The 27,983-nt window shown below is 39.8% G+C and overlaps 2 protein-coding genes across 3 annotated transcripts in view; one reads left to right on the top strand and one right to left on the bottom strand.

Moving 5' to 3' along the window:
- Positions 1 to 27,983, bottom strand: part of polrmt (polymerase (RNA) mitochondrial (DNA directed)) — a 108,684-nt gene that overhangs the window by 60,584 nt on the left and 20,117 nt on the right. The window lies entirely within an intron of this gene.
- On the top strand, positions 123 to 26,527 carry fgf22 (fibroblast growth factor 22). The gene is made up of 3 exons (XM_061737031.1): positions 123 to 1,041; positions 23,191 to 23,294; positions 24,530 to 26,527. The coding sequence occupies exons 1-3, from the start codon at positions 669 to 671 to the stop codon at positions 24,722 to 24,724; spliced, it is 672 nt and encodes a 223-aa protein (XP_061593015.1). The 5' UTR covers positions 123 to 668; the 3' UTR covers positions 24,725 to 26,527.

Here is a 27,983-nt window from a genome sequence, read left to right as displayed (position 1 = left end):
ACCGGCTCTCTCCATTCGTTCACTCCCTCTCTCTTTCTCTCAGTATCGCACATACACACACATGCATGCTCTCTTTCACACACACACACTCTCTCTCACACACACACACACACACAAACAGTCAGTCGCCAAGCCTCATTCAACTCGCTCTCAGCCACGGGTCAGCAGCTCAGACAGGCAACTTGTGTCTATCCGGCTAGAGAAACCAGAGCATCGCAAGGTGCACACACACATATATAAAGGCACACACACTTATCCATTTACACTGTCACCATACAGACATGTGTGTCCTGGAACGTTGCAGGACTTTATCTGTGGACCAGTGAAGAAGACTTCAATCCAAGGAGAAGGACAGCAGGGACAACAGGGAGCAAGCAAGCAAGGAGCTGTATCCCTGAGGAACTGCAACAAGGGGACTTCAAGAGAAGATCACTGAATCAAAAACTGAAGATGACAACTGGATAAACTTCGGCGTGTTTGATGATTTACGAAGGAAAGCCCTCCGTCAGCCCAAAGTGTAGATTGGCTATCAGTGACATTCAGTGGACCTGCTGTGAGTGTCAGTCCCCCTCCCTTTACGTCAGGATTCCCACCCTCCACAGGGACATCTCTTGATCATCAGCATGACTACAGCTTGCACAAGGTGCACCTTGGGAGCCTGACCCACCATGTGCAGATGGACGGCGTCCGTAACTCATCTCTATCCTGAGCCCACCCTTAACAGCAGCACGACTGCAGCCTCCACTGGACCCCCTATCCCCCTGCCCAGTGCAGCCTCCCTTACCCTGATATGTGTCACCCTGCTCCTGGTCACCGCTGGCAGTGCCACAGGGGCCTGTCCTCCTCGTCCGGGGCACGAACCTCTACAGGTGCTTTCGAGCGGCATCAACTGTTCATGGACATTGGAAAGGCACACACGCAGCTATAATCACTTGGAGGGTGACGTCAGACTGCGGCGACTTTATTCGGCCAACAAGTTTTTCCTCTGCATTGACAAATCAGGAAAGGTGGATGGCACTCGGCGGAAAAACTATGCTGACAGTAAGTGACTGGCATGGCCAGAGCAAAGCCGAGTTCTCTATCTCAAATGTGGGTCGGGATGCCCTCTGACGCCCTCACTTCCAAATTTATGGCTGAACTTTGTTATCTGTTTACTTTTATAGCGGTTCATAGGGATATCCTGCGGTTATAACACTGCTGAGCTATTTGTGTTGTGTTTAGAGCACTGGAGGCGTTGCTAGGTAAGAAGGGAATACCCTGGAGTGGAAACAGACACGGGAGAGAGGGCTTTGAGGACAGACACTGAGCATCATCAGCACAAATTGGGCTTGAAAAAAAGAGACTCAGTTTCACTGGGAATTACCTTGTCAAAACTGTATCGAAAATGCATCAGTCTTTGCTAGCAGGCGTAAACTGAAGTACATTTTTCCAAGAAATGAAAAGACAGATTCAGTTTTATTGTATGCACTTCATTAACTTCATCCATATGCTGGCTTGTGTTTGTCCGGACAGGTTGGCACATTAAGATTTAGTTGTTGAGCCCTTTAAAATCTTTTCTCAGCTTGGTCTGGTTCTGTCGTGCACCCCTGATTATGCCCCTCAGCCCAGACGGGACATCACTTTGCAACAGACCAACTTACTGTTCTCGGTGTCTGCGAGGCTGTTGTTGATATACAATCTGTAGTTTAGGAACACCTCAGAAGAACCTGATCATGCTTTTCAACTTGTCCATCAATGGACGTCTTTCAGACGCTTGACCGAGTCAGATGAACTGACCTCCCTCTCCATTAGTCACTGGCTGACTGACTGATTGGATGGCCTTTGGAGACATTTTTGCCTTTGACGGTAATATTTATGCATTTGGTCGTTAATACCTTTTTATATAAGTGGGTGAGTCAGACTTTTTCCATGCAGCTACTGGGGGAGAGCAACTACATGGTCCTGCTTACAAGCCAGTCAGCCTGTTGCCACTGTCTCCGAACTGCAGACTTGGAAGACATTTGTTAACCTGTCAGGACTGGTCACATGGCAAAATCTCTAAAAGCCACACACATAGTGTAAATTACAGCTGAGCTGAATTATTGCCATATTAAGTTGGAATGTGTGGATTTATCCGAGCTGAGACATTATTCTTTCAATAAAGGTAGCATATGTCACCTCCTTTAATTAAATGGTCTGCCCAAATATTGCCTAAATTTGACAGTTTAATTTAAGCCAGGATGAAAGATGGAAGAAATTTGTCAAAATTAAGTCATTGGAAAAATGACAAATTATGAGGTTCATAATATTTCTTCCTTCAATAAAATAATTTTCATTTGGGAGGTCACAGTAGCTCTCTATAAAAATAAATAAATAAATAAAAAAGTACATGCAAATATTTTTTTTTACACTATAACCATCATCCTCTCCTTTCCTATGCTGGAAAAAAAGTTGCTTTATTTCTGTGCTCACTCAGAACGAGGGTGTGTAGTGAGCACGGTGCCAAACATTAGGACATGGACTGCAGGCTTTACTTTAACTTTAACAAAATGGATCTTGTGGTTTGCGTGTGGTTGCACCTCGCAATGTGGCAGATGTGGTTTGAGGTCTCGATTTCCATGTAACACACATAAGGAGGCTTTACAAGCACATCTAAAGCCTCCTGACCCAGAGAATTTGTCTTAGCTAGAGACTAAAGTGGTAGGATGAGCCGGACACATTTAATGACAAGAACAGTGGCACAGAAACAAATGGGAATCAAAGGGAAACATTTAGTTTTGGCATTCTTACCAAATTGATTGGAATTCTAATAGTGCTTTGGGAAATATTTTTCCTTTTTTTGTTTTTAGTTTTAGGTTTTGCCTGCTGTATTGTTTTACAAGATATAACATTTCCCAGAACAGCTACATGTACTCTGCTCAGGACTGTCCTCAGCCCGCCCGACAGTCTGTCCTCTGTGTTGCCCTTCCACTCTTGTCGACACAGCTACATTGCCTCGACAGCTCTGCTCGCTACACCCAGACCCCAGCCCTCACCTCCATCCGCTCAGTTTTTCCAGATCCAACTCCCAGCTCCCACTCAGGTGCAAAAACAGTCAGAATTAGTCAACAGGCTTGCTGCTAATTGAGGTTGGAAAATATTGTATCAATCCCAGCGGAGCAGGGGCATGGAACAGCTGAGGGAGAGGAAGAGGGAGAAAAGCTGACTTAGATGGATGGAGGTTTTAAGGGATTAGAAACATGGAAAGGGTTGAGGGGAGACAGAAAAAAAATACAAAGCATAGTATTGCATATGAATGTATTTATGCTTAGTGCTCTCAAGTTTCACTGCCAGAGGAATTACAAAAGCATGTCAGTATATATTACACTTGAATCATGCATTTATCCTTTGAATTGCCCTTAAGTTAGGGATGAACAGACAAATATGGGTTAAATTAAATACGCTTAAAAAAACAAAAACAAAATTGAACTCATAATCCAAATTAATATCAGCTACATCTCTGAATGCTTCAGGGAAAAATGTTGTACCTTGTACACACATTCAAACACTTGTACCTCCGGTATCCGTTCCTGAAGCTTGTTATCAGAATAAAACAAGCACTAAACTTACAGGACATTTATCGGAAAGTCTTTGTTAATCAAATGGGACAGATAAAAATCAAGATGAATGACTAGACTAGTATTTGACTCATGTCTGATCTAAAAATAGAACCATCTATGAATATTTACAAGCGACTTTATCACAGAAGTTACTATAAATACATTTATGAAGTAGTCTCTCAGAAGAGACAAAGTACAGTCCTTTGAGGGACCAGAAGGGTGTGCTTCAGCATGTTTTTCTTTTGACCTATGGCAAAGCAGAAAATGATCGAGGGGAAAAACACACCCAAGTGTTTACAAAAGCTCCAGAGGCAGGTACGCATCATATCCTGTCCTGGGTCATCGGTCACAGGCTGCTAATTAGACAGTCCTGCAACACAACAGCTGCATAGGCACGCCCAGCAACTGGTTCATGATCAAATGCAGCAGAAAATTCTACCAAGTGCAGCAGGGTGCAATGCGCCAGCCATAACAGTCAAACTCAATACACAGATGAAATTGCACAAGTAAAACACAAGTTCTTCTTTTTTTTTTTCTTCTTCCTTTGACTTTTTTGTTTTCTTTCATAAATTCTTCCTGGGCACTCCATACTGCAAATATTTTATTTTGTGCTCCATGTTTTCATCACATCTCAACGGACTGACTGGTAGATTTTGGGTGGGTGTAGCTAATTGCATTCAAATCTTGTGCAGCTTCCATATTGTGTCAATCAACTCACCCTTGGGACATAAGGTCACCTCACCGCTAAAATCACACAAGTCACTGCGGTCACACCATAGCTTTGCTTTGCCCCAGCAGCCACATAAATTTCACAGTTGGGGTGTGTTGGATTTACCAATTTTCCTGTGGTGCGCAACATGTTCCTGTTTGATGCAAGAGTTTTCTGAGTTCTTGAGCGTGTTTGACTTGGAAGGGGATCCTGGGAAGAAAATCTTCCACCCCGCCGAAATATGTTGTGGAAATCATCCAAACTTCTTGTAGACAGGGGAAGGTGTCAATCAGAAAACTAGAAAGTGACAAGAATTTCATAAAATGAAATAAATGATTCCATGCAGGCTTTTTTCTTAATAAGGCAATATTCCAATTGAGGTATTTTTACGTGTTGATTTTAGAAGATTCATTTAATATGCTAGTTTAAAGAGCACAGTTTGCTCAAAAGCATGTCCCTTTCCTCCCGAGGGCTTACATCTTACATCCCCTCCAGAATTTAATGCAACACCAAGCATGACTTTGTCTGCGTAATGATGCTTGTGAATGTTTTGTGAATGTTTCGCAAATGTTTCAAATAGGACTTCTTATTTTTTGTATTTTATGTCCTAATTGACACCTGATACACGATTTCCACCTGATTTCACAAGTTGGGCAAAATATGGGGTTGCAAAATACAGAAAAAACTTGATGATGATACAATATATTGTGGTTGAGGTGCTGACATTTCTAGAATTTATTTCAGTAATTGGACTATGATGGGAATACGCCATGCCCTATTTATTGTTTACTTTAAACATGACCAGACCATGGCCACTGCAAATAGCATTACTAAAAGCCTGCCTCATGCTGCCTGCCATTTTAAAGGCATAAGGAGGTTTATTTTGTGCTGACCCCAAACATGACTCAGCATTTATTCTGTCAGCACTCGGATGGGTGCTGGATCATCTGCACCAGTGCAGGGGCTGAAGAGGGAAGCACCTGGCTGAGGGAAGGGCTTTGGCATTTTGAATCAGGGGAATACACATGTTAATGAGGCTAAGAGAAGGACTTGGGGCGTGCTCTGCTCAGTATTGAGGTGGAAATTAAAGGCTAGAAAATGCTGGAGCTTTTCCCGTTGCTCATTAGGCATGAAGGTTCGCTCTAGGTCGTCACAACCGAAAGGGGTTTCGTGAACGTTTTTGGCAGCCAACATGAGAGTAAAATCCCATGAATTAATCATCTATTAGCATTAAGACACTGGACAACCACAACCTGTTTAAGAGGAAATTGATATCAACTGTGTGTAAGCTGTTATTATTATGATGAGACTGAATAGGCAGTACAACTTTTAAAAGCATATATGTACGTATAGAATTCCTTCACAAAGGTCCGTGCACCATTGCAGTGCTGGGAATCCTTCAGGACAAGAGTGTCACTGTTAGCTTAATTGGCCGGCCATCCCTGGTCTCTGTCACCAGGGTTTGATATCTTCAATGGAGTCTAGAAAATGTTGCAATTAGTAGCTAACAAACTTAGCAGTCTGGCTATGGCTCCTGTCCTGGATTTACTGGGTTCATCAGCAGGTTTATAGAGTCTGACTTTGGCTCCGGCAGCCAATTCCTTTATAACATCACAGAGCTGTGGACATCCTGTGGGTGTGAAGGGAGCACAAAGACTTCACAGTGCCAGTAACTGGATACTTGGACCTGGGATGTGTTGATCATAGATGCATTGACATCCTGAACATTTTACAAAAGCTGAGAATAACTTTGAATAAATGATTCAGTGTGAACACCAGAAAGTTGTTAGCGTGTGTAACAGAGAACGATCATAGGCTTACTCTTTAAACTTTAACTGGGCCAAAAACAACAACAAAAAAAAATAAATAGTGCACTTGCCTCTACTTTTCAGCTTTTTCCCATGAGCAGACTTCTTGCTTTGTCCAAGAGGGTACTGCCTCAGTTATTTAGGTGCTATAAACACCAATGTAACAAGCGGCAGTTGATTACAGTTAAGCAACTCATTCTCAAAGAGAGGCTGAACAGAATTTGGCCTTTTCCTCAACAAGAGCAAATTAGTTCTGTTTTTACAGTTTGTGCTTTTAGGTGCACAGGATAAAATGTGTATTAATGACATCAGCTGCGACCTAGCTTTTCTTATTCAACACTATATGCTTGAAATCATTCTCCAAAGAAAAGGTTCAAGAAGAAACAGCTGCCGCTCACATCTTCAAGCATACACATGGTAGCATGCACTGACGTAATCCCGCAGAGACAGAGGAGACACGTCTTGTCTCAACTTTAGATAGATTGAGACAGATTAATGGTTTTGTTTTGACCCTTCCAATAAGACCTCTCACCTCCTTGCTTGAACGGAGCCACACATCATGCCTTGGGAGTTGTGTAACCACTGGTGTGGCAGTAAAAAAACTGGTTATGTCAAAAAAGTATGAATCTGTATATACTGTACATTATCAGGGGGCTGGAGTACACTAGGTTAAATAATACAGGTGTAAAAAATTTAGCCAAAGTCACAAAGAGCCAGAGACAGACAAGGCAATGCACCTGTTACCCCTTCTGTAGAATTAGGTATGGACCATAAAGGCAGCAGTAAAAGCAGTCTGTCATTGGTGTGGAAGGGTTCAAGTTGAGGTTTGCCACCCTTCTTCATGTGAAGCTAGAATGCCACAACAGCAGATGGACTTTTGTCAGACTTTAATCTCTTACATGCACAGATAAAGCAACCACAGCTACCTGTCAATGTGTCAAGCCAAATATTGACTTGCTGTTAGGCAATCAAGTCATAATGTGTGTTCCAATCTGTAATGGACTGACAACCCAACACTTACTACAACTAACTGATCATGCTCATGTGTAGACTTTGAAATCCACCCAAGAACTTTGAAATGAATTCTCGACACCAAAAAAGAAAAAAAGATGAGGCAATGTCGGAAATGACTCAGAATGGGCAGCCAGGTTTACACATATGTAATGCAGTAAATCATTGTGAATAAGTAGTGACTTGAATAGTAGAAACATGAAGTAAAAGTAGAAATTTCTGATGGCCAATTCTGTTCAAAAAGTGAATACCCAGAAGAAACCTGTGTTAAAATCCCCATCTTTACAGCTGAAAATTAATAAAATAATAAAAAATAATCAAAAGAAAATTACCAAAACATACTTACAAGAGCCAGCCAATACATGTGTTTCTTCTTCATATCTAGTTCAAATTTATTCAGACATACAATGATGCAAGGTGAGGGGAAGTACTGATTTCATGGAGTCACCTGATTGTAGGGCTGTGCGATTAATCGATTTTAAATCTAAATCGGATTTATTAATCAAAATCGATGTTAAAAAAGGAAAATCGGAAAATCGATTTTATATATATATATATATATATATATATATATATATATATATATATATATATATATATATATATATATATATATATATATATATATAAATAATACAATTGGGAATTTATTATATATATATAAAATCCCGAATTTTATTTTGTATTATATTTTATTATACATTATATTGTTTTTTATTTTGTTATTTATTTATTTATTTATATATATATATATAAATGTGTGTGTGTGTGTGTGTGTGTGTGTGTGTGTGTGTGTGTGTGTGTGTGTGTGTGTGTGTGTGTGTGTGTGTGCTGTGCGATTAATCGATTTTAAATCTAAATCGGATTTATTAATCAAAATCGATGTTAAAAAAGGAAAATCGGAAAATCGATTTTCCTTTTTTGCATCTGGCTGCATTACAGACAGAGCTCGTCTAGTCATCTTTGTTTGGTCAAGAAAATTTTAAATGTTGTCACTTTATTAAACTCAAGGAGGATTTACAGTATCTTTCAATTGCACTTCATTCCCAATAGGGAAATTTGTTTGCTATTTTTCTTTAAAAATAAAGATAAAATATTTTAAACCATTTATTCCATTGTCTTTTGTAGTTTTACCAAAAAAATCTAAATCGAAATCGAAAATCGTGTTTTCAGAGAAAAAAATCGGGATTTTATTTCTGTCCAAAATCGCCCAGCCCTACCTGATTGTTATAGCGGGTGTCCTCACATCATGCGCTAATTCATGATTTGCAATGCTTTGTCCATCACTAGTTGAACTAAAGCATCAACTTGGCAGTCAACCATGTAATGGGTGACGTCGGAGCAACAGCTTCAGTCGTAAGAATCCAGATCATAAGGATGAAGCATGGTGCCAAACCGAAGGTTTTTATTGGAAATTTAAGTCCTAAACTTTGTTCAAAACAAAGATGTGGGCTATGTGGTGGAAAAAGGAGGATAAAGTGGATGCAAGAGGAAAAAATGTCATTGTCTGTGCTTGGGCATATTTATTTATGCTACCAACTCTAAAGCTTCAACCATATCACACCCCTGCCACTCTTTCTGCAGCCAACCAGCTCTGAAATATGTAAAAATATGTCTTTCAGAGAACTGTTCACTTTTGCAGAGCACTCAGAGTAGTTTGGTATTCACTGCTATAGGAAGCATGTCTTTTTAGCCACAAAATTCATTTTTTACATGTTAACTTAAGATTGTTTTTAACATGAAAAACATACAGTATGTGTGATACAAACTAAGGAACCCCCCTTTTGTCAGGTTTGAACATACCCACAGAACTCTGAACTGCCAGCCGTACCTGTTATTCATCCGTGTTCACTAAATGAACATGAGCAGGATGTGAGCATCGTGTGAGAACCCTCTGAATGTGTACGTACATTTATAATGCGTGCATCTGTGTTTATACTTGTTCCATTGCAGAAGCATGAAGTGGACCCAAAACTAAAAAAGATGTGCACTTCCGTTCTCTAATGGCTAATATGAAACAGACTTTACCGCGCTCTCGTCTTAGGCATACATGTTTGTGTGTTTGGGTGCATGCTGACATGAGCAAGGTTATGTTCTTGTGGGTGTTTTCCCTCATCTGGGAGGCCATGTTCCTCATTACAAGTCAGAGGGTGCTAGAAACCAGTGGTATAACTTTGCAGGACTGTCCATACTATACTTTTTTTTTTTTTTTTTCGGTCATGACACAAAAAAAATAAAAATAAAAAACCAAGAATAAAACTGACAACAAGAAAACGTTCAATTGTTCAAAGAAAACATAACAAAAACGTTTCCAGTATACAAATAAACAAATAACATCTAGACCGAAAAAGGGGTAGGCTGAAGCAAAGCTTATTATATGCCTACCCTCAAAAAGATTAATTAAATTAATAAAATAAAAGCAAAAAGTAAGAGAAAGACTGCCCGTAAAACAAATTGCCTCTGTAGGGATAACAAACATTCCTCAAAAAATAAAAAAGATTTTTAAAATAAAAGGTGCAGTCTACATGTTACCTTCATCCTTAAAAAATCAAAGCAAATCACCAATGAAATAAATACCCAAATCAACATCAAGCCACTCATTAATTTAATATAAGGAAATCATCGTTCTTTTCAATGTTTTTTAAAATAAAGTTAAAGTTCTACATAGAACTGTCACTCATAGTTTTTATTCAACCGTTTGAATAAACTGACTTATTTTTCTTTTGTTATTTTGCACCTGTATCTGAATAAGTCAGGAAGAATAGGCTGTGGTTGTCAGAGCAAAAGTTTTTCTGTTGCAGTCATCCATACCCGAGCAGACTCTCTATCTCCTGTGGTCTCTATTTCCCCCTCTCCTCCCCTGCAGTGGATAGGATTGGGGTCAGGGCCTTTTGACCAGTGGAGCAAATGACAGCTTTGACAGGGCCCTGATTTCGCTCTTGTGCCGTCTGTCACCTCCTGGATGCCCATCTCATTTTAATAATGTAAATATAGGGCAAGTTCAGGCCACAGAGAATACTCTCTGTCCTGGTGCTCAGTCACTGGAAATACGCTGCACCCTTGAGCCACCCATGCGGTAATTCAAAGTCAGAGGCAATACCTTGCAAACCAAAACTTTGTTAGTGTTATATATTAGACTTGACTATCATTGGCAATGTCTTGAAAACAATAACAATAAAAAAATCTAATTTACACACCTTATGTACACAAAACAGCCACTAAGAGTAAATGTTGATGATGAATAAATGTTTTAGTGAATTTATGGCTGGAATTTTTCTCATTATTGAACTTTGTCATCAGCGTGTCACTTGGCAATGAGTGTCAGAAAGGAAGTGGTATTGCATTTACTGTAAGTTTGGTTAATATATGATTCTAATCACAGCTATTTGTCACTTTATTTCCCCTTCAAAGGAGCTCCCATTATGTGATAACGCCGACTACCTAATGGTACTGGCTTCCAAACACCCATTTGAGAAGTGTCAATTTCTTACACGAAATATATATGTTCTATAAATCATAACATCCCAGAAGTATTGTAACACCATTTACTAAATGTTCTACTTCATTGTGGTCCTTTTAAAAATTTCATAACTGATGTTTGGCTTCAGAAATACTTATTTTTGTGCAATCGGGTTTCAAGCTCTCTGCAGTCTTTTTACCAAATATTTGTCCCAGTGGTATGGTAAAAGATAGAAATAATGAAAAATAATATTTATCCCAAGACCAAGATTGATGTTATTGTCAAAATTTGAAAAAGTTCTCATGAGATGTGTTGAGGAATGTGTTTTCATAACTTAAAAGTTCTATGGAAAAAAAAAATCCTTTTTGGTTTAATTTTGCTTTACAGAAACATAATGAAAAGTTTAAAATGTTTGAATGCTTATCTTTCCCTTTTTATTCAGCTTAAATTCAGATAGGTATACAAAAAGCCTTTTTTTCCCCGCGATGTGCGACTGCAGCTGCTCTTTAGAGCCAGCGAAGCCTGCTTACTGTGATTTAGCGGTGAAGAGGATGATTTCAGTTTGATGGGAAGCCCACCGTCGTACTACCCCGCCCTGACACAAACTGTAGGAGCCATGAGTCACAAAGCTCTCGGAGGGCAGATCTTCTCGTAACTGTCTGCGAAACCTTTGATAGCTTCTCCTCTGCTTGTTATGGATGTGATGCATGATTTGGAGGCAGTCTGCCCTCCTTGATTAAAGAGAAGGCCTCTCGGTCAGGAAGACTGTGGCCCCTCAGTACCACACAGACACAGACGAGCCAACAGGGCGCACACCGATGGCTTCGTTAACCTTTTTCACCTCTGCTATCCACCAGCTTTACTACAGCAGCCCTCCACCGTGCTCAGCCACTTCCTCGGCCTGTCCTCTAGTGTTACATTTTCTGGCCCCCACTGGGCTTGTAAAATTTGGGGTTTGATGAGTGGATGGTCTGATTCAACATCCTGGAGGTTCCTTAATGAACTGATTGATGTTCCTTGATGTTCAATCACAGCTCAGCATGGCCAAAGAGGCTACGTTCAGTGGTTTATCTGGCATGGAGCACATGCTGACAGGACATGCGAGCGCCCTAATGACTCGAGAGTCTTTGTGTGTGGCTGAGTGTAAAGCTGCACGAAATCTTTACCTTTCAAATATACATTTCCTACAAACATTTCAGTAAATTTCATATTTGGAACCCAAACTTGTTGCTTAATTAACAATATAAAATGTGCAAGAGCAGTGCAACACTTTACACACACACAAACACACACACACACACACAGAACTGCCTCCCCACACAAGCACAGATGTGTCCAGATGTGAGGGGGATTCTGGAGTACTGGGTCAGCCTGTCTGGGGATAAATCAGACAGACTAATCTGTCCTGTGAGGGGATGGTGGGTAATTGGTCACATTTGACCCCCCGGCCTTGAAGACTGTGGGAACGGGGGCTTTATCTACCAGCGGTAATTGACTAATGAAACACTTCCGCAGCACCCTCCACAAGATTGTCATCCACTGGTTGGGACAGGGTGAGGCATGTGTGTGTGTGTATGCCTGTGTGAGTGTGGCTGGCACAAGTGGCCGAGAGGCATTTGTGAGTGAGTGTGTGTGTGTATGTGTGTGTGTGTGTAGTTTAGACAAAATGGCAGGATGCGGAACTCCCCGTGGCCTTCCATACACCTTTATCAGCAGCATCAGTCTCGTGAGGCCTGCAGCACGGTGATGCATTGACAGACCACACATTAGTGGTCTGTCAATGCAATGTGTGGTTGCCATTACTGCTTAAATGTAGGTAACAAGTGGAAGTAATTCATTTCATTCTAATTTTAACCTATGACAGCATTTAGATTGTACCATCATTATTTTGACAGTTCAGATAGGCATCTTCTGAAGCACTGCGGTTAGATTTGCAATGCAATCATTTATTCATCTGGGTAAAGACATGCCTATACCAATTGAAAGACAAGAAAATCAGCATGGGGAGAGTGAAGCATGGGGGTGGGAGGGTGCTAAGAAAAAAAGGCTAAAGTTACGGCCATGAGACAATGTCTCTGAGGTTCCATCAAGTGAGCCATTCATTGATGCAGGCCTACCAGCCTGCGGAGCCAGGGAGACACTCCGATAGAGTGGGGCCCAACGTGGCCTTCTCTTTTTGTCCCAAGCTGACCCCTGCTCTCCTGCCTGGCCTCTGCGCCCCTCACCTGGCCTGTCCCAGCACACTGGTAACAGGATACCTGCAATTTGCTCTAATGGCCTTTGAAAGACCTGACTGGACTAATCCCTGGAGTACTTCTCCCGGCAGCACCACCACATGAAAAGGTGGGGGTAACTGGGCCGAGTGTGAGTCCTGAAAGACGACCAGCCTCTCTCTGGATTGTGTGCGAGAGAATGTCACCCCTTGTGGCCGGGGCTGAGTCTGAGGGAGTGCGAGAGTCAGCTTTCAGCAGGTCACCACCATGTGGCTTGTTTGTGGCTTGTAGAGAAATAGATCATCTCCTCTTTACACCTCCCTCAGCCTTGCTGGCAGCACACAGCTTTGAGAGAGGACATTTAAACGTTTTTTCCTTTTTCTGAAAATACTTCCTCTTTTGGTCTTTAACAGTAATCATTAATATGCTCAGTAATGTAATCATATAATATAATACAATTAAAAGGCTAAAAAAAAGAAAGGAAATAATGTTAACAACCTCATCGTCACTGTCATCCCCTGTTGAGATTCCAAAGGATAAAAAAGCAGCAAGCAATACTTGAGGTGGGAGGATCAACCCTATCCCACTCTCTTCTTTCCTCTCTTCTCGTTTTTTCCATCCACCCATAATTTTTGACAAGATGAGCCGCATGCAAGAGAATATGCAAACCGCTTACCCCGTGTTAGCACGAGCATTGTATAGTTGTAAATGACAGAACCCATGGACACGTGTGATTACAAGACTGACAGCCTGTTTAGATCTGTGAAAAATCAAATATGTTGGAATGAAGGAAAAAAGCTAAAAGGGGCACAAAAGTCAGCCTGTTTCTGATTTCCTTCGTTTTTATTCGATTAGATTTTCTTTGATCTGAGCCAACATGACTTGAGCTGAAGGATTCTGACCTGTCGTGGAATTCTGAGCTAAATTAGTCAAGAGAAACACTGTTCAGACCTCCAGACAGTCTGAGCTCATCTGAGGAACAGAATCAGATCACAGGGCCCAGTTGTTCAGCGTGCTGGTCTGCATGTGCAGCCTGGACCGGCATCTGCTGGATCATCAGGTTTTTCAGCTAATTTGCTGTTGAAGATTTTTTTTTTTTTTTAAGTTTTTAAGTTTCCAGTTTGGTTTTTTATTACTGGAAGAAAAAAAATATAAGTACTAAGTGTGTTTTGTCAATTCTCTCTCCTTCTCTCTCAGTATTCTCACGGTGTCTGCAAACAGCTCTGTCCATCTTTGCATAGGTGTGGTGCTTGTCCAAAGACCCAGCATAGGAGGTCTAGGAGGACAGTCTGGGTCTTGCTAGACTTAAACAGAGAGACCACAGACATCAGGGACAGACGGACAATGGAAGGCAGACTGGCAGATGGGAGACAGGACAAGAGAAAGACAGGTAGAGTTAGTAGAAAGGGAGGGAGGGGCTGCCTGTAGACTGACAGCTGCTTGGCCACGCAACAGTTAGCCACTCACACACACACGCACACACTATTACACAAACACACGCATGCACACACACATCAATGCATTAGAGTTCTACAGATAGAAAGGCAAAATCTTTGTTCGAAGACACTATAAGTGTCATCTTGTTGTCCAGGACTGTTTAGTTAAGTTAGTTAGGGCATTATTTATGCTTTGGATCTAATTACGCTCAAACAAAAGTAAATATAAACATTCATCATTATTATACAACCTTCCGGACTTAAACTCATCCTGGGTTTTTTTGGTTCAGTCCAGATTAAGTTTTACTTATATTTGAGTGACAGCTTCCAATTGAAAACACTTCCACACATCAGAAATGCTACTACACTTGTAGGAGATTAAGCCGATTTTCCATATGCATCTTAGCGATGATTGGGTTAGAGTTTTTATTGAGAGTCTGGCATGAGCTATATTCATGGTTGTTAAAAAAAAAACCTGGAGTCAAGATCTTGAAGAAGAAAGCACCAACTAATTAACTTTGGCCATACACAAGCGGTTGTTGAGAGGTCTTTAGAAGTCATCTTTAATTTCTTGAAAGAGAGAAAAAGAAGCACAGCTACAGGTTTTGTGCTCAGACATGGGAAGATTTATTTATATATATATATTAACTTGAAAAAACATGAACCACCTTAACTAGCACAATGTTCTTATTTTTCTGAAATAACTTCTCACGCAATTTGAAAAAGAACCAAATTTAAAACACATTGTGTGATATCTGATGATGCTGTCATTAAAAGTCTGTAGAAGGCTCTGACATGTCTTTAGTAATTTGTCTTTAATAATTCATTTTTGGTCATTTTGGGAGCAGAAGAATTGTGAATGCAATACTGATCTAATTCATTAGCCAGCATTAGCCTCACTCCAACCAGGTTAATTGGAGTGAGGCTAATGATGGAGTGACAGTGTGTTCAGGATGTAGCTCTCATTTTCTCTCTGGCGGCTGGAATAAGCTTTGTTTGACCACAAAAGAAGGAAGGTAAGGCGCTACAACCCATAGACTGTAAAACTACTGGTCAAACCCTACAGAAAGCAAGAAGGATGCTGTGGTTTGAGTGTGACTCTATGTGAGTGACTCCTGCATTTATATGCCCTTCGCTCTGGGAAAATAACAAATTAATTGTAATAAATTCAAAGATTAAAAATAAGAATGGCATACTAATAAAAATGTCTGATATGTACAAGCATGTAATAAATTGCCCTAATATTTAACCTTTGTGAGTGAAGATGCCAGGTATCATCCTGATGTAAAGAGGGAGAAGAATTATTGGATGCAAAGCACACTCACAGAGATTTAGAAAACTCATTGACGTTAACAGCCAGTGCACATTCACAGCATGCAGATGTGGTTGGTAAAAGTGTGGGCTTTAGTCTTAGTGAAAGTGGGTACCCGAAGTTACTAGGCCATGTTAGGGCCACATAAGTTTTAGTGGTTTCCCTTGTAAAGCAATGATTGTTGTTTTTATTTTATTGGCTTTGTATTAAGTGGACTACTTTTGTCATGATTTTGAACTATATAAATAAAGCTGAATTGAATTGAATGAGTGTGATAACTAATCATTCAATCAGTGGTTCAGATTTGCAGTCCACTGCGACATCACAGACACAGATCCAAGTAGAACTGAATTGCTTTCCCATCTATGACACGCAATTTTACATCTTGATGCATTTAGCTGTATGTGCAAATCTCATAACCTTGTTGTTTTAAACATGTAGTGAGAAACTATCTAACTGGGTATCAGAGACCTTGATGAGTTCCCTGACAAGACTTCCCTTTAATTGTTTAATTGCACCAATCACTATGACTCATTTGAATATGGGGAGCAAGAGAAGCTTGTATTTGTCAGGTTGCACTCAAACAGTGATAAGTGTGTTGACTCACCGCTCTACTTGGATTTATCAACCATAATCACAGTTGTGTTGTCAAGGAGTAAACGCCATGTGTTTTATGTTGTTTTACAACCTATAATTGTGAATGAATGAGATGTTTGTGATCACTGTTTGTGTTTCCTTGGTTTACCCTCATACTGGGTGGAACATTGTTCTAAAGCAGAGTTACTGTATTTTCAAAGATTATACTAAACAAATCTGTCTTATCTTTCTTCTTGGAAACTTTGGCCTTTATGTGAGAACTAAGAGAGAAGCAAGCCAAAGAAAGAGTGTTGGTTGGGATCAAACTGCAGATGTTGCAGCTGTGTTAATCCTAACCCAGAGGAATCTGGTGTTATATTGAAGGGATATTCAGAAGAAAATGCAAAAATTCTGCAACCTGGCATTTGTGACAGTTGGTTGTGGTCTAAATTCAAGCTGAGTTTTGATGAATGCTTGTTGGGTACCACACAATTTTGAGAAAATGATGCGTCTCACCAGTTCTCCAATATGTCTTCAAGAATGATCCTACCAATGATTGTCCTTTATTGTAGTTTTCTGTTGCATGTGTTTGCAAGATGTTCGCAGCTTAAGGCAGTTTACAAGGTTTGACCAGTAATTGGTAAAAACATAGAATGTGTTTAAATTACTGCATTTATCTCTAACAACTGGCAGACAAAACGATCCATCTCCACTAGTCGTCCCTATCATCGGGGTGTTACTGTACACAAACATTTAACATGAGACTGTCAATGTCACCGGACCTTAAAGACCCTCACAGAGTGGCATTTCTCATGGTAATCTCTCAAGGTGTTTAAAGCAATAGTGAGTGATGCAGTCTTTGTCCGTGCCGATACACAGGCGGCAGTCTTGCTCAGTACCAGACCCTTCGAAGGGGTCATGGTAGATCAAAGGTGCTGGTCACAGCCATTAGGCCTGGCAGCCCAAACCCAACATGAAAAGCTTGTGTTTTGAAAAGGAGGGCAGAAAGAAAAAAACAACAGGGCCCTCTTCGTTTAAAAAGCAAGCAAACTGTGAAATAATTGAAAAGGTATGTCAATCAAGAAAAGGAACACAGCAGGAACCCAAGATTCCCAGGCTCGGCTCTGGTCAAGCACTAAGCCGTAGAGGGTTGCTCAAGGGTGCAGCCCAAGAAATTAAAGACTTGATAAAAGGAACAAAAAGAAGACAGGAGGGAAAAAGCAGAAAAATCTCCTTTTCTGTTTCCTTTTGCTCAGTCTTTTACTCTTTTCTGCTTTAAAATTGTGATGGAGGGAGGTATTTTACCACAATTTGCAGAGCCTCATTCAGAATGCTCAGTCATTAATAATAAGATCTTGTCTAGCTCTTCACCTCGCAGGTGAGCAACAAAGACTTGATGAGGGGACAGCTTTTGGAAGCACCTGCCCCCACCACCAAAGCTCCCATATTATAACCAGCACCTTCACCCTCTACTCCCTCCCTCCCTCCTCCTCCTCCTCCTCCTCCTCCTCCTCCTCCTCCTCCTCCTCCTCCTCCTCCTCCTCACCATGAGTCTCACAAAAGGGACCCCAATGAGAGTGTCTCTCCTGTTCCTTTCTAGCCTTTTTTTCCAAGGTCAGAAAGGCTCCAATGATCTGAAGATGGGCTTGTGTCCAAAAACAGGGGACAGAAAGAAAAGAGAGTAAAAAAAAAGAGACTGGGTAAAAGACTTTTTCTATGCTTTTAAAAAATCCCACAGAGGAGAAATAAATGGCAAGTCCACAGTTGACTAGACATGTATAGTGCGGGATTTGCTTGTAATGGCAGCTTGAGCTTATTGACAGTCCCAGCCAAAACATGTCAAAGGTTAAGAGATCTTGCCAATTGCAAGTGGGAAGCCAGAAGGGCCTTTCTCATTTGCTCAATAGGACCTTTGGTTGATACTTACTCTGCAGAATGGGGTTAAGAAGTGACCTTCAGGTCCGAGTGCAAGTCAATGACAAAGAGTTAATTTGTCCTCATTGTTTCTCTTTGCTCTTCTTTATTGTGACATAGTTCAGTACCTTTGAGTCATTTAATGAATTTTCAAATCTTTCTTTTACTCATTTATGTTCACAAATCCTACCATTATACACCCGACCACATGCTATTACAGTTATTATTAATACATGTTTACATAAAAATCTTTGATGTGTTTTCTGAAATAAGAGGAAATACCTGGTTTTGTAAGGACCCATGAATATCCAATGTCAGTGCTTAAAATTTGTTTGGTGTATTCTATCACAAAAATTATAAATCCAACATCTGAAGCTACAATGTTGCCCATAAAGCTGGAATCATTTTGTTTTCAGAAAGATTCCTCTTTTTATTTCTCATTTCATTTACAATAATTTCCTGAGCAGTGATGGAAGATATTTTATTCCAACTTTATGGACAACAATGTATTGCTTGACCACTGAGACGGTTTGGTTTTTTCAATAAATCTTGTGACAGTTCAATAGAAACTGTCCAGATGTCTCTTTTGTCTTGTTCTATAAAACTGTATTTTCCTTTCTGTAAATGAAGAGTCTCGTGTGAGGTGATATTTGGACCTCAACTAGCCTGGCCAGCTGTGGCCACTCAAAATCCCCTCTTATGAACCGGTCTGTTAGCCATTTTAGCCAGTACAGAACATATACAACTATGAAGTGGTCAAAGTGGTGGTTACAGAATTGATTATAACAATCGACAAGTTTTTAGTGCTAAACCAACACAGCCTGTACCAGCTTTCCTATTTGATGAGAATTTGCTCATCTTTTGCTCATACTAGTCTGATAATTGTTCTGCTTAATCTCTCAGATTGGCTGAATGCCTATCCAAAGTCATCCAGAGGCAGTTTTCTCTGGGTCTGTTGGTACTTTCTCCTGAAAATCAAAGTTGAATCCAGAAGAACGAGACTTATTCTTTGTATCAAAGAAAACACATCAGTATGTCTGGCCAGGCTAAGAAAAACCCTCTAATAACTTGACAATCCTCGCCCTAAACCGAATGATGGGACTTTTGAAAATCTGACTGCAATTATACAGATCTGAATCCGTTTTACATCTGTGTGATCAGTAGTCCAGAGCTACATCAAAAGTTGTTCTTCTACAGGCAAAGGGAACTCTATTCCCCATCTTCAGATATTTTATTTTGGCTAAAACAACAGGAATTCATCAAATGTAACATGAAATAATATAACAATAATACTTGTGCTAAAAGACAAAAATAAAAAATAAAAACCCCTTTGCAAACATGTATGTGAAACTAAGCCATTCTTGTAAAATAACTGAATTTAGTGTTATTTTTAATTTTAACTTATTTTTCAATCTTGACATTTTTAAAACTCAAATTCTAACTTCTTAGAGTATAACACAATTGACTATCCAGACTCATGTTCCTACAGTGTCTCAGACTTGACAAACTCCATCACATCCTGTAACTAAAACCACCAAATAGTGCTTATTACTGCTGGCACCACTTTCAGGCACCAGCGGTTTTCATTGGCATAGACTAATCCCCCATAAACCCTTGCAGTGCCACGATCACCATCCGAGCCTTAGCTAATTGCTTATGAGTCCCTCGCACGCTCCAGGTGCCACCAGAGCACACCCGGTGTTTGTAAACACAGCTTGTTAAAAGGAGGCAGCCTTCAAAGTGTTAATCTTTCCCCGGAGGATCAGAGGCAGTGCAGGAATGATGGGGGTGCAGCTGGGCCGATACCTGGATGGACTACACCAAGGCATTCCCCCTTCTTTGCAGCTGTGTGGAAGTGAAAAGAGACCGTCATTTAGACACTCGTGTCAGAGAAGAAAGACACTCAACAGGAGTTTGTGTTTGTTTATCTTACCCATCTTTTTTTCCTCATTTTTTTCTCTTTTTACTTCTTTTTGTGGGTGTCTAAAGTACATGACCTCACTGAGTAAGCATGGCTAGTGATGTTCAAGGCTGAAAAAGGTTTGCAGTTGTAGAGTGCTTCAAAGGATAGGAACCTGTCATGTTTTTCCTCTTATCTTGGAAGCCCCTCATATAATGTCATTGAAACCAACAACATACCTGGTGGTATTAGCAGCTGCAGTTAGGGGTGTGCTGTATGAAATTATTAATCAAATGGTTGTCATCTATAGATTGTAGAAGATAGATATTCAGATGAACTCAAATACTCGTATGGACAGTAAGAGTTGTTTTATTCAAAGTGTTTGTGATCCAGTCATCAAATGTTGTCCAAAGATTGCAAATAAACCACTAGTAGTCACTAAATACAATAAGTGAAATTGTTGCCATTGAGGTTCTGTAAAAGGTCAGTTGAAAGTGGAAACAAGAGAAGCTAAAAGCTATCCATCACTTTACCAGTAATGAAAGATCATGACATGGACTGGGGAGTCTCGTCCATGTGGAGTGCCAGCTGTGACCAAAGAGCTTTCTAGGAAGTGATCACCAGATTAGTATGTTTATTGACTGTATCTTTCTTCCTGTTGCCTTTAGTTGTATTGATGAGGATGAGACAAGTGTGTAGACCCATGGTATCCTAAAACAGTGGTCCTCAACCTTTTTTCAGTGATGAATCCCCTGTGAAATATTTTTTCAGCAAAGTACCCCCTAACCAGCGCAAAGCACTTTTGGTTGTAAAAAAAAAGACCTAAAACAGAGCACTGTGCCATCAGTAACTGATTTATTAAACATTAAAATATTGCTGCTACGCTTCAACCACGACTCCATCGTTGGTCCAAGTGATTGACAGGTGAAGCCAGGTGATTGACAGGTTAGGTGGAACCATCCTGGTGTGGGGGATACTCTGCAGTTTTAGGATAATAAGTTGAATAGCCTACTCCTGAAGATAAAATTAATTTTATGAATTTAGACTTGTATTTTCCTCAATTATTTATAAAATATTTATTTTTAAAGGATTTTTGCATCGATGCTACTTTTTAAATATATGTATATTTTAAAATCTCACATACCCCCTGTAGTGCCTTCACGTACCCCCATTTGAGAACCACTGTCCTAAAACATAGAATTGGGAGAGTTTTCAGGTGTACTTGGGGCCGCCTCCAGTGCAGTCAGTAAGTTCACATGCACTAACAGAAAGTCGAATTGTTGCCTTAATCTGACTAATATCGAATTTTTAAAAGCCACATATACACGACTTTGTGGAGTTTGCATGTTCTCCCTGTGTTCCCTTGGGTAGCTAATGTGAGCTACCCTCACAAAAACATGCAGCAGTTTTGGACTACACACTGTCCCTTCTGGCCAGTCATGGTGGAGAAGAAAAAGATTGACAAAGAATTAACCGGAAGAACGCCAACGCAAAAGAAAAAAAAAACGCACTTCACTCAATGATTGATTGTCTTCTTGTGCATGTATACTTGGATTTCTCGGAAAATCCAGAATGAATCCATTATTATTATTATTATTATTATAAGACTGCACACTTTGGAGTAATCAGCTGCTAAACCATGACAGAACATATCCCTGTGAAAGTAACAGAAGATAAATAAATAAAATCATGAATCTTCCACCAATGTGTCATCACCTAAAGTCACGCACAAGTTAAATAATTGCTGTGCTCAGCTCAATACTTTTGCAGCATCCAATATGTAGAAATGAAAGGCATGCAAATCAGTCAATTAACAAATGTGCTGTTTTCGATGGTGTATTATTAGCAGATGTGTTTGGGTCAGTTCAGCCATAGTCTTTACCACAAAAAGAAAAATGAAAAGAATAGTTGTGTATCTTTCTGCAGATAATTGTATTACTGTTATGAGTTATTTAAACAACTTCTGCATTAAGATAAACAAATCTACAATATTTAACACAAAAACATTAAGTTGAGTGCTTGTGAGAGGTTCCAGCTTATTGGTCAAAATCTGGACTTGCAAAAGTAAACAGGCATTAAAAAAAGACTACAGTGCAAACTGTGCAAACTGGGGTTTGCACCTGCAAAGCCTTTGGTGTGAATATTTACTTTTCCTTTCTGGATGGATGTTGAACCAATGACATGGTCCAGAAGCTCAGGTCATTCAGGTGGCTAGTGACCCGCTGCTGCTGCTTTCATAACTCAACATCATCACTCACTCATTTCCTAAGTTTTGGATCGCCCCGCTCTTCACCTCCTTGATTTGGTGTTGTGTTTACAGCAAGCATCCAAAGCCAACAATCCTCATAGCAAATCTGCAGCAGTAGTCTGACTTCCAAGCAACATTATCCAAATGTTTCTCTTCATATACCTGCATGTTTTTCGAGGCTGAGAAAGGTTTCACTCACTGATCTGATAGGTGACCACATCAAGGTGGTATCTGTAGTGTAAATGGGCAAATGAAAGCAGAAAAATGTCATGTACAAGAAGCCTTCATCTGCAGCAATTAGTCCCTATTCAGGACCGTGCGGCATGCCTGCAGGTCATCTCCAAAACATCTCTGTCATAGCCATGATAAAGGGTGTTTGCCTTTATTTTTGAATGCAGACAAAAAGCAGATCAAGAGAGCACCACATGGGACTTGTTTGCAATCAGTGCCCAGAGGAAACAATTATCTTACAAGCTTGCCAGCTTTTTCTAGGGGTTAAGTGGGTTGGAGAGGCCACTTAGGTGGTAAGCAGACAAGGGCTTTGTGTCCTTCAGTAAACAACACAGGGTATGATCAGGATGGCGTGTCACATCTGGAGTCAGGAGGCTTTTATGTTTGCATGTTGCAGAGCAGACATGAACTCCACAGGTCCAGACTGTGTCTGCTAAACAGTGTGTTGTGCAGTTCTACTCTCGCTCGAAGATGCGTCAATAAAAGGATTAAATTAAGTTTTGGTGAAAAAGATTATTTAAAATCTGGTATCTTGTGCTGCGTTTACATTTGACTTGTTGAAATGCTTTATGATTAAATTATATCCCCTCAATGGAAGCCCCTTCTGGCTATTGTACTGTACATGTCTTGAGTGTATGTTTTTTTCTTTTTCTTTCTCTTTTTGTCTTATCCTCTAAGAATACTAAGAATATGATTGTCTTACAACTTAAGTGTTAATGATAGAGTATCTTTTGATGGTGAAACTGATGTCTGATATTTCTAACCCGTATTTTCCCCCCTCTTTTATTTTCCAGGCCTGATGGAAATCCGATCCGTCAGTGTGGGAGTTGTTGCTATCAAATCTGTCAGCACCGGCCTGTACTTAGCTATGTCCAAGAAAGGCACCCTCTTTGGATCGGTGTGTATACAACTTTGCAACATTGTTTCTGGGGGTCAAGCCTCTGAGAGCTGGGAGGGGAAGGGGGGAGTTGGTGAGGATGGAGGATATCTTATGTTGAAATGAGGTGAATTCACTGCGGGAAAGTCCAGATCAAGGTCAGAGTGTTACTATCAATCATGACTGTACACCTGGCCCATGACTGACAATACCTGCAGCTTTAACTCACTGTCAAAATAGACGGCAGAGAAAAGCAACCAGCAATGACAAAAAGCCAGCTGGGCTCATTTAAGTTCTTGCGTGCCATCTGCCAATTGTTGTTTTGCACAGCAAAGTTTCAAAAGTAATCACCTCTCTTTGTTAACATCAGACACACATCAGACTGAAGGTGTGTGGTGTCTAGCCCAAGCACTTACATCTTGTACAAAGAGAAATCAGGGACATGCAATCAGTTAACAAGTGGTGATAAGAGAAGAGCCTTCAGCAAAGAAAGCAGGACAGAAATAGAACTGAGGATCCATCACTTTACTATACTATTATGAAACTGCACTCCAGCAAAACACCAGGAGAACAGCAGCAAGAAGCTCCTGGTGCAGGACTGTGATGCAATCACGGACGGTCTTGTTGTGGTTGCATGATTAAAATCTGGAATATCGCTTGTCTGCACATTATCGTGCAAGAATCTGACAAACTGATAAGAAGTTTTAAGCCCCATATAAAGGAGGCTTTGCTGGGAGATGAAACTGAAGTCTTACACGGTCACTTTTCCAGCAAACAAACATTGGTGCTCATAATATTTCTCCAAGATCAGTTTCAAAAGATCTGTCTCATTAAAAATGTAATTGTTAGACCAAGTCACCATACCAATATTTTTTTGTTGTTGTTTTTTTTAAAAAGGAAAGTTTGTTTTCGTCCACTGACAGAAACCAATGGTTTTTAGGCGTGTCTATTTTCCCAGACATTTTTCAATTTGATTAACTTGCTCAGGGTTAAGTAAAGTACCTTTTGCAATTTCACTTTACCACCTATTAATTCTCATTTTCATGTTACCAAGATAAATCATTTTAATAGTTTTGCAGTGGAAAAAAGCTCCATAACAACTATAAACACAGAAAATGTTTTACTGCAACAACAGACATTAACCTTTGTGCACTTCTTGGAAACTGGCCTTTTACAGCACAGCAGGGAAAGCATTCAGCTCCAGAGCAGTCCATTATAACCTCCTTAACATGTCCTTTCCCTCGTTCTGATAACAGGTGAAGTACAACCCAAGCTGCAAGTTTAAAGAGCGCATTGAGGAGAACGGTTACAACACGTACGCCTCGCTCCGCTGGAAGCACGGTGGCAGACAGATGTTTGTTTCGCTGAATGGCCGTGGGAAACCAAGGCGAGGTCACAAAGCTCGACGAAGACACCCGTCTACTCACTTTCTGCCCATGCTCCCCTCTTAAAGTGCTCAACTCTGAGCTCTGACCGGCAGCTGGACGGCTCAACTTGTGCTGATAGCTATGACAACAATCTTTCCTTTTTTTTTAATTCTTCCATCCTCCTGACACATAAATGTATATTTGCTGAGATCTGTAACATTTGTAGTTAGTATGATATATACGTTTAAGTTATTTTCCGCATTTTCTAATGATGTTAATATAATACAGTACAGTCCAATACAGTAAAACAATATAATCTTCATCTGTGTCTGTCAGGTAACAGTATCCACCTGTGTGTGTTACTGTAGATGCATGTAGAAGTGTTTCAGTGACATTGTGAGGCTGTAAAAGAGCAGAAAAGGGTTATAGAGGCTCTAAAACTGTAAAAAGTATTAAAGCATGTCTAACCCTATAAAAAGCATCTGAATTTCTCATAACACATTTTTAGAAGTGCTATTTCAGATATTAAAAAAAAAGCAATCAGACATTCTGAGGTATTCAGCCTATAAAATTGTAAGTAAGTGCAACTTTTTAAATAATGTATTAAATGTTGTATATGCAACAGAATATAACATAATATCATACACTATATAATAATACTATATATCTGCAGATATAGTATTTATTCACGTGAAGCAGCATTTCAAATAGATGACAGCTGCTAAAAATAGGCCTTTCATATATATATATAATTTTTTTTTTTACAGTTTACAAAAAAATGTACCATTTAGATGATGTTTTTTTTATTTCATAAGGTTAAATATGACTCTACTGTGGTTATATATTTACACCATTTAATCCCTAAGGACAGTAGTGAATGGGTGTAATGTAGAGGTTAACTGGATAAATAGGACTTCAAACCAAGATCCCCACCTGATTCAGTGCTAAAAAACAAACCTTTTCTTTGCCTAAAGGGACTCAACAAGATGCGCTTACCTGCTACTGGAGTATGTTTTTGAGCTTAGTAGCTCCACTGATTCAAACACATGTGAACAAGTAAACATATGGGACAATGAGTTGGATTTTCTCAGATCCTCTTTGTATGTGCATATTTTTTTTCTTCATTTTCCCTTCTATCAGCTCATACACTATCGGGTGTAAAGCATTACCAGAAAACATGAAGTGTCTCATCTCTGATGATCTAGTATTTAGATCAGTTGTGAACTAATTTATTTACATTTTGGATCATTTAATGTATTTCAGCAGCAGTAGTGAATGGTTCAAAGGGATTTTTTTTCAACAAACAATGTATGATATATTTGTGAGAGATTAGAGTCTTCCCTGCACAGTCAGCCATCACACTTTAGAGAATCAGGGAGGGATCCTCATGGGGAATTAGGCTGACAATAACTCTGAATGGGATAAGACACATACTGCTCACAATTATTTCCTATAACCTTAAATAATAATAATAATAATAATAATGATGATGATAATAAAAACCCTGGAATATCCTTTTAATACATACTGCCTCTCTGTCAAACCTTGCTAACACTAGACAACATGACTGTTGCTAATAGAGCATCTAATATATTTAATACATTTTGTACTCTTTAACGGTTTGATGTTGATGTTTATTGTGATCATTGATTTTTCTGTTGGATTGTAGGGAAAAAATAGATGTGTTGAAGTCAATATCCACCTCAATTTGTACGGTATTGCTGCAGAACATGGGAACATTTGTCATTCACTATCATACGCAGCCGTCAGATTTTTGACCAGTAGGAGTTGGTTGTGTTCAAGGTCACGTTCTGAAACTGCTGATGTCCATTTTAGCTAAGTCTTTTGAGTGCCTTGGTCCATGCTGAGTTTGATAAACCTCAATAAAAAAATGGATAATTCACGAGTGGTGGTTCACTTTTTTACAAGCCTTCTTTGGATAATTTTCTGAAGTATAGTAATTTATAATATTTATCATGAAACACTCTCATCACTAGTGGGGGTTGGTTGAGGGCCAAAAGCAGACTTGCACCTGGGTCTTCCAGGCCCAAACCCACCTCTGTAATCACTGCCCAAGTGCACAGGTTTCATGGTGATCTGATTCTTAAGTGTTTGCGAAACTGACATCACCCCGCCTCCCTTTTCATCAAGGTCATGGCAAAGATCGCAGCAGGGAAGATGTTTCTGCGAAGGACCTCCTGTCCGACACAGGTCTCCGGTTATGAACTCTTCAACCGAACATCAAGATCATTTACATACAGATGAGCCCTCCAGTGGCACGGGAGGCCACTCGTTCTTTTCAGTGTACAGGAGATTCCAGGATGAATAGTGGCTACTTGGGGTGAATGAAGAGCAACCTTTCAGCTTGTCATAATGTGAGATTACCGTGTACATGCAGTCACACAGCTCTACAGGTCAGCATGCAGTTCACCAATATCAGTATGGGGGTCTGGCACTTCTGTTGCCTTATAAATGTCTTAATCCTCCGCCCTGAATACTTGTGTTGCAGTAATCATTAAAAAAAAAGGAAATAAAATGAACTAAATGGGTTAATTATTATAGCATTGTAGGGCTGGGCGATTTTGGACAAAAATAAAATCCCGATTTTTTTTCTCTGAAAACCCGATTTTCGATTTCGATTTCGATTGTTTTGGTAAAACTACAAAAGACAATGGAATAAATTGTTTCAAATATTTTATCTTTATTTTTAAAGAAAAATAGCAAACAAATGTCCCTATTGGGAATGAAGTGCAATTGAAAGATACTGTAAATCCTCCTTGAGTTTAGTAAGGTGACAACATTTACAATTTTCTTGACCAAACAAAGATGACGAGCTCTGTCTGTAATGCAGCCAGCTGCAAAAAAGGAAAATCGATTTTCCGATTTTCCTTTTTTTAACATCGTCTTGATTAATAAATCTGATTTAGATTTAAAATCGATCAATCGCACAGCCCTATAGCATTGCTTCATTTAATAGTCTGCACCAAAAATAGTGAAATAGTGAAAGCTTTAGATAATCCGGCAGATGGATTTTGATGTCCCGGAACTGGGCCTGACTAACTTTTGACTTTTGACTTTCAATAACCTCTCATTTAGACAAGTACGTTCAAGATCATAAAAGTGAATGCTAAGAATAATTTCCAAAAACTTACAAGTTATACTTTTGTATGTTTTCTAAATATACTGTGCATTTCAACATTATGAAAGCTCCTGATCATACAATCTCCACTGGACCCTCGGCTAGCAGAGACAGACCAGAACATGCACACCACAAAGTAATCCCATTTTCTGCCTGTTCTCTCGATTGACTCGCTTCTTTGTCAGTGTCCTCCAAGTCTTATCC

The sequence above is a fragment of the Cololabis saira genome, chromosome 13 (assembly GCF_033807715.1).
Source record: "Cololabis saira isolate AMF1-May2022 chromosome 13, fColSai1.1, whole genome shotgun sequence".
Taxonomy (NCBI): Eukaryota; Metazoa; Chordata; class Actinopteri; order Beloniformes; family Belonidae; genus Cololabis; species Cololabis saira.
Note: the sequence above shows the minus strand (reverse complement) of the source record. Positions and strands in the feature narration are given on the sequence as shown.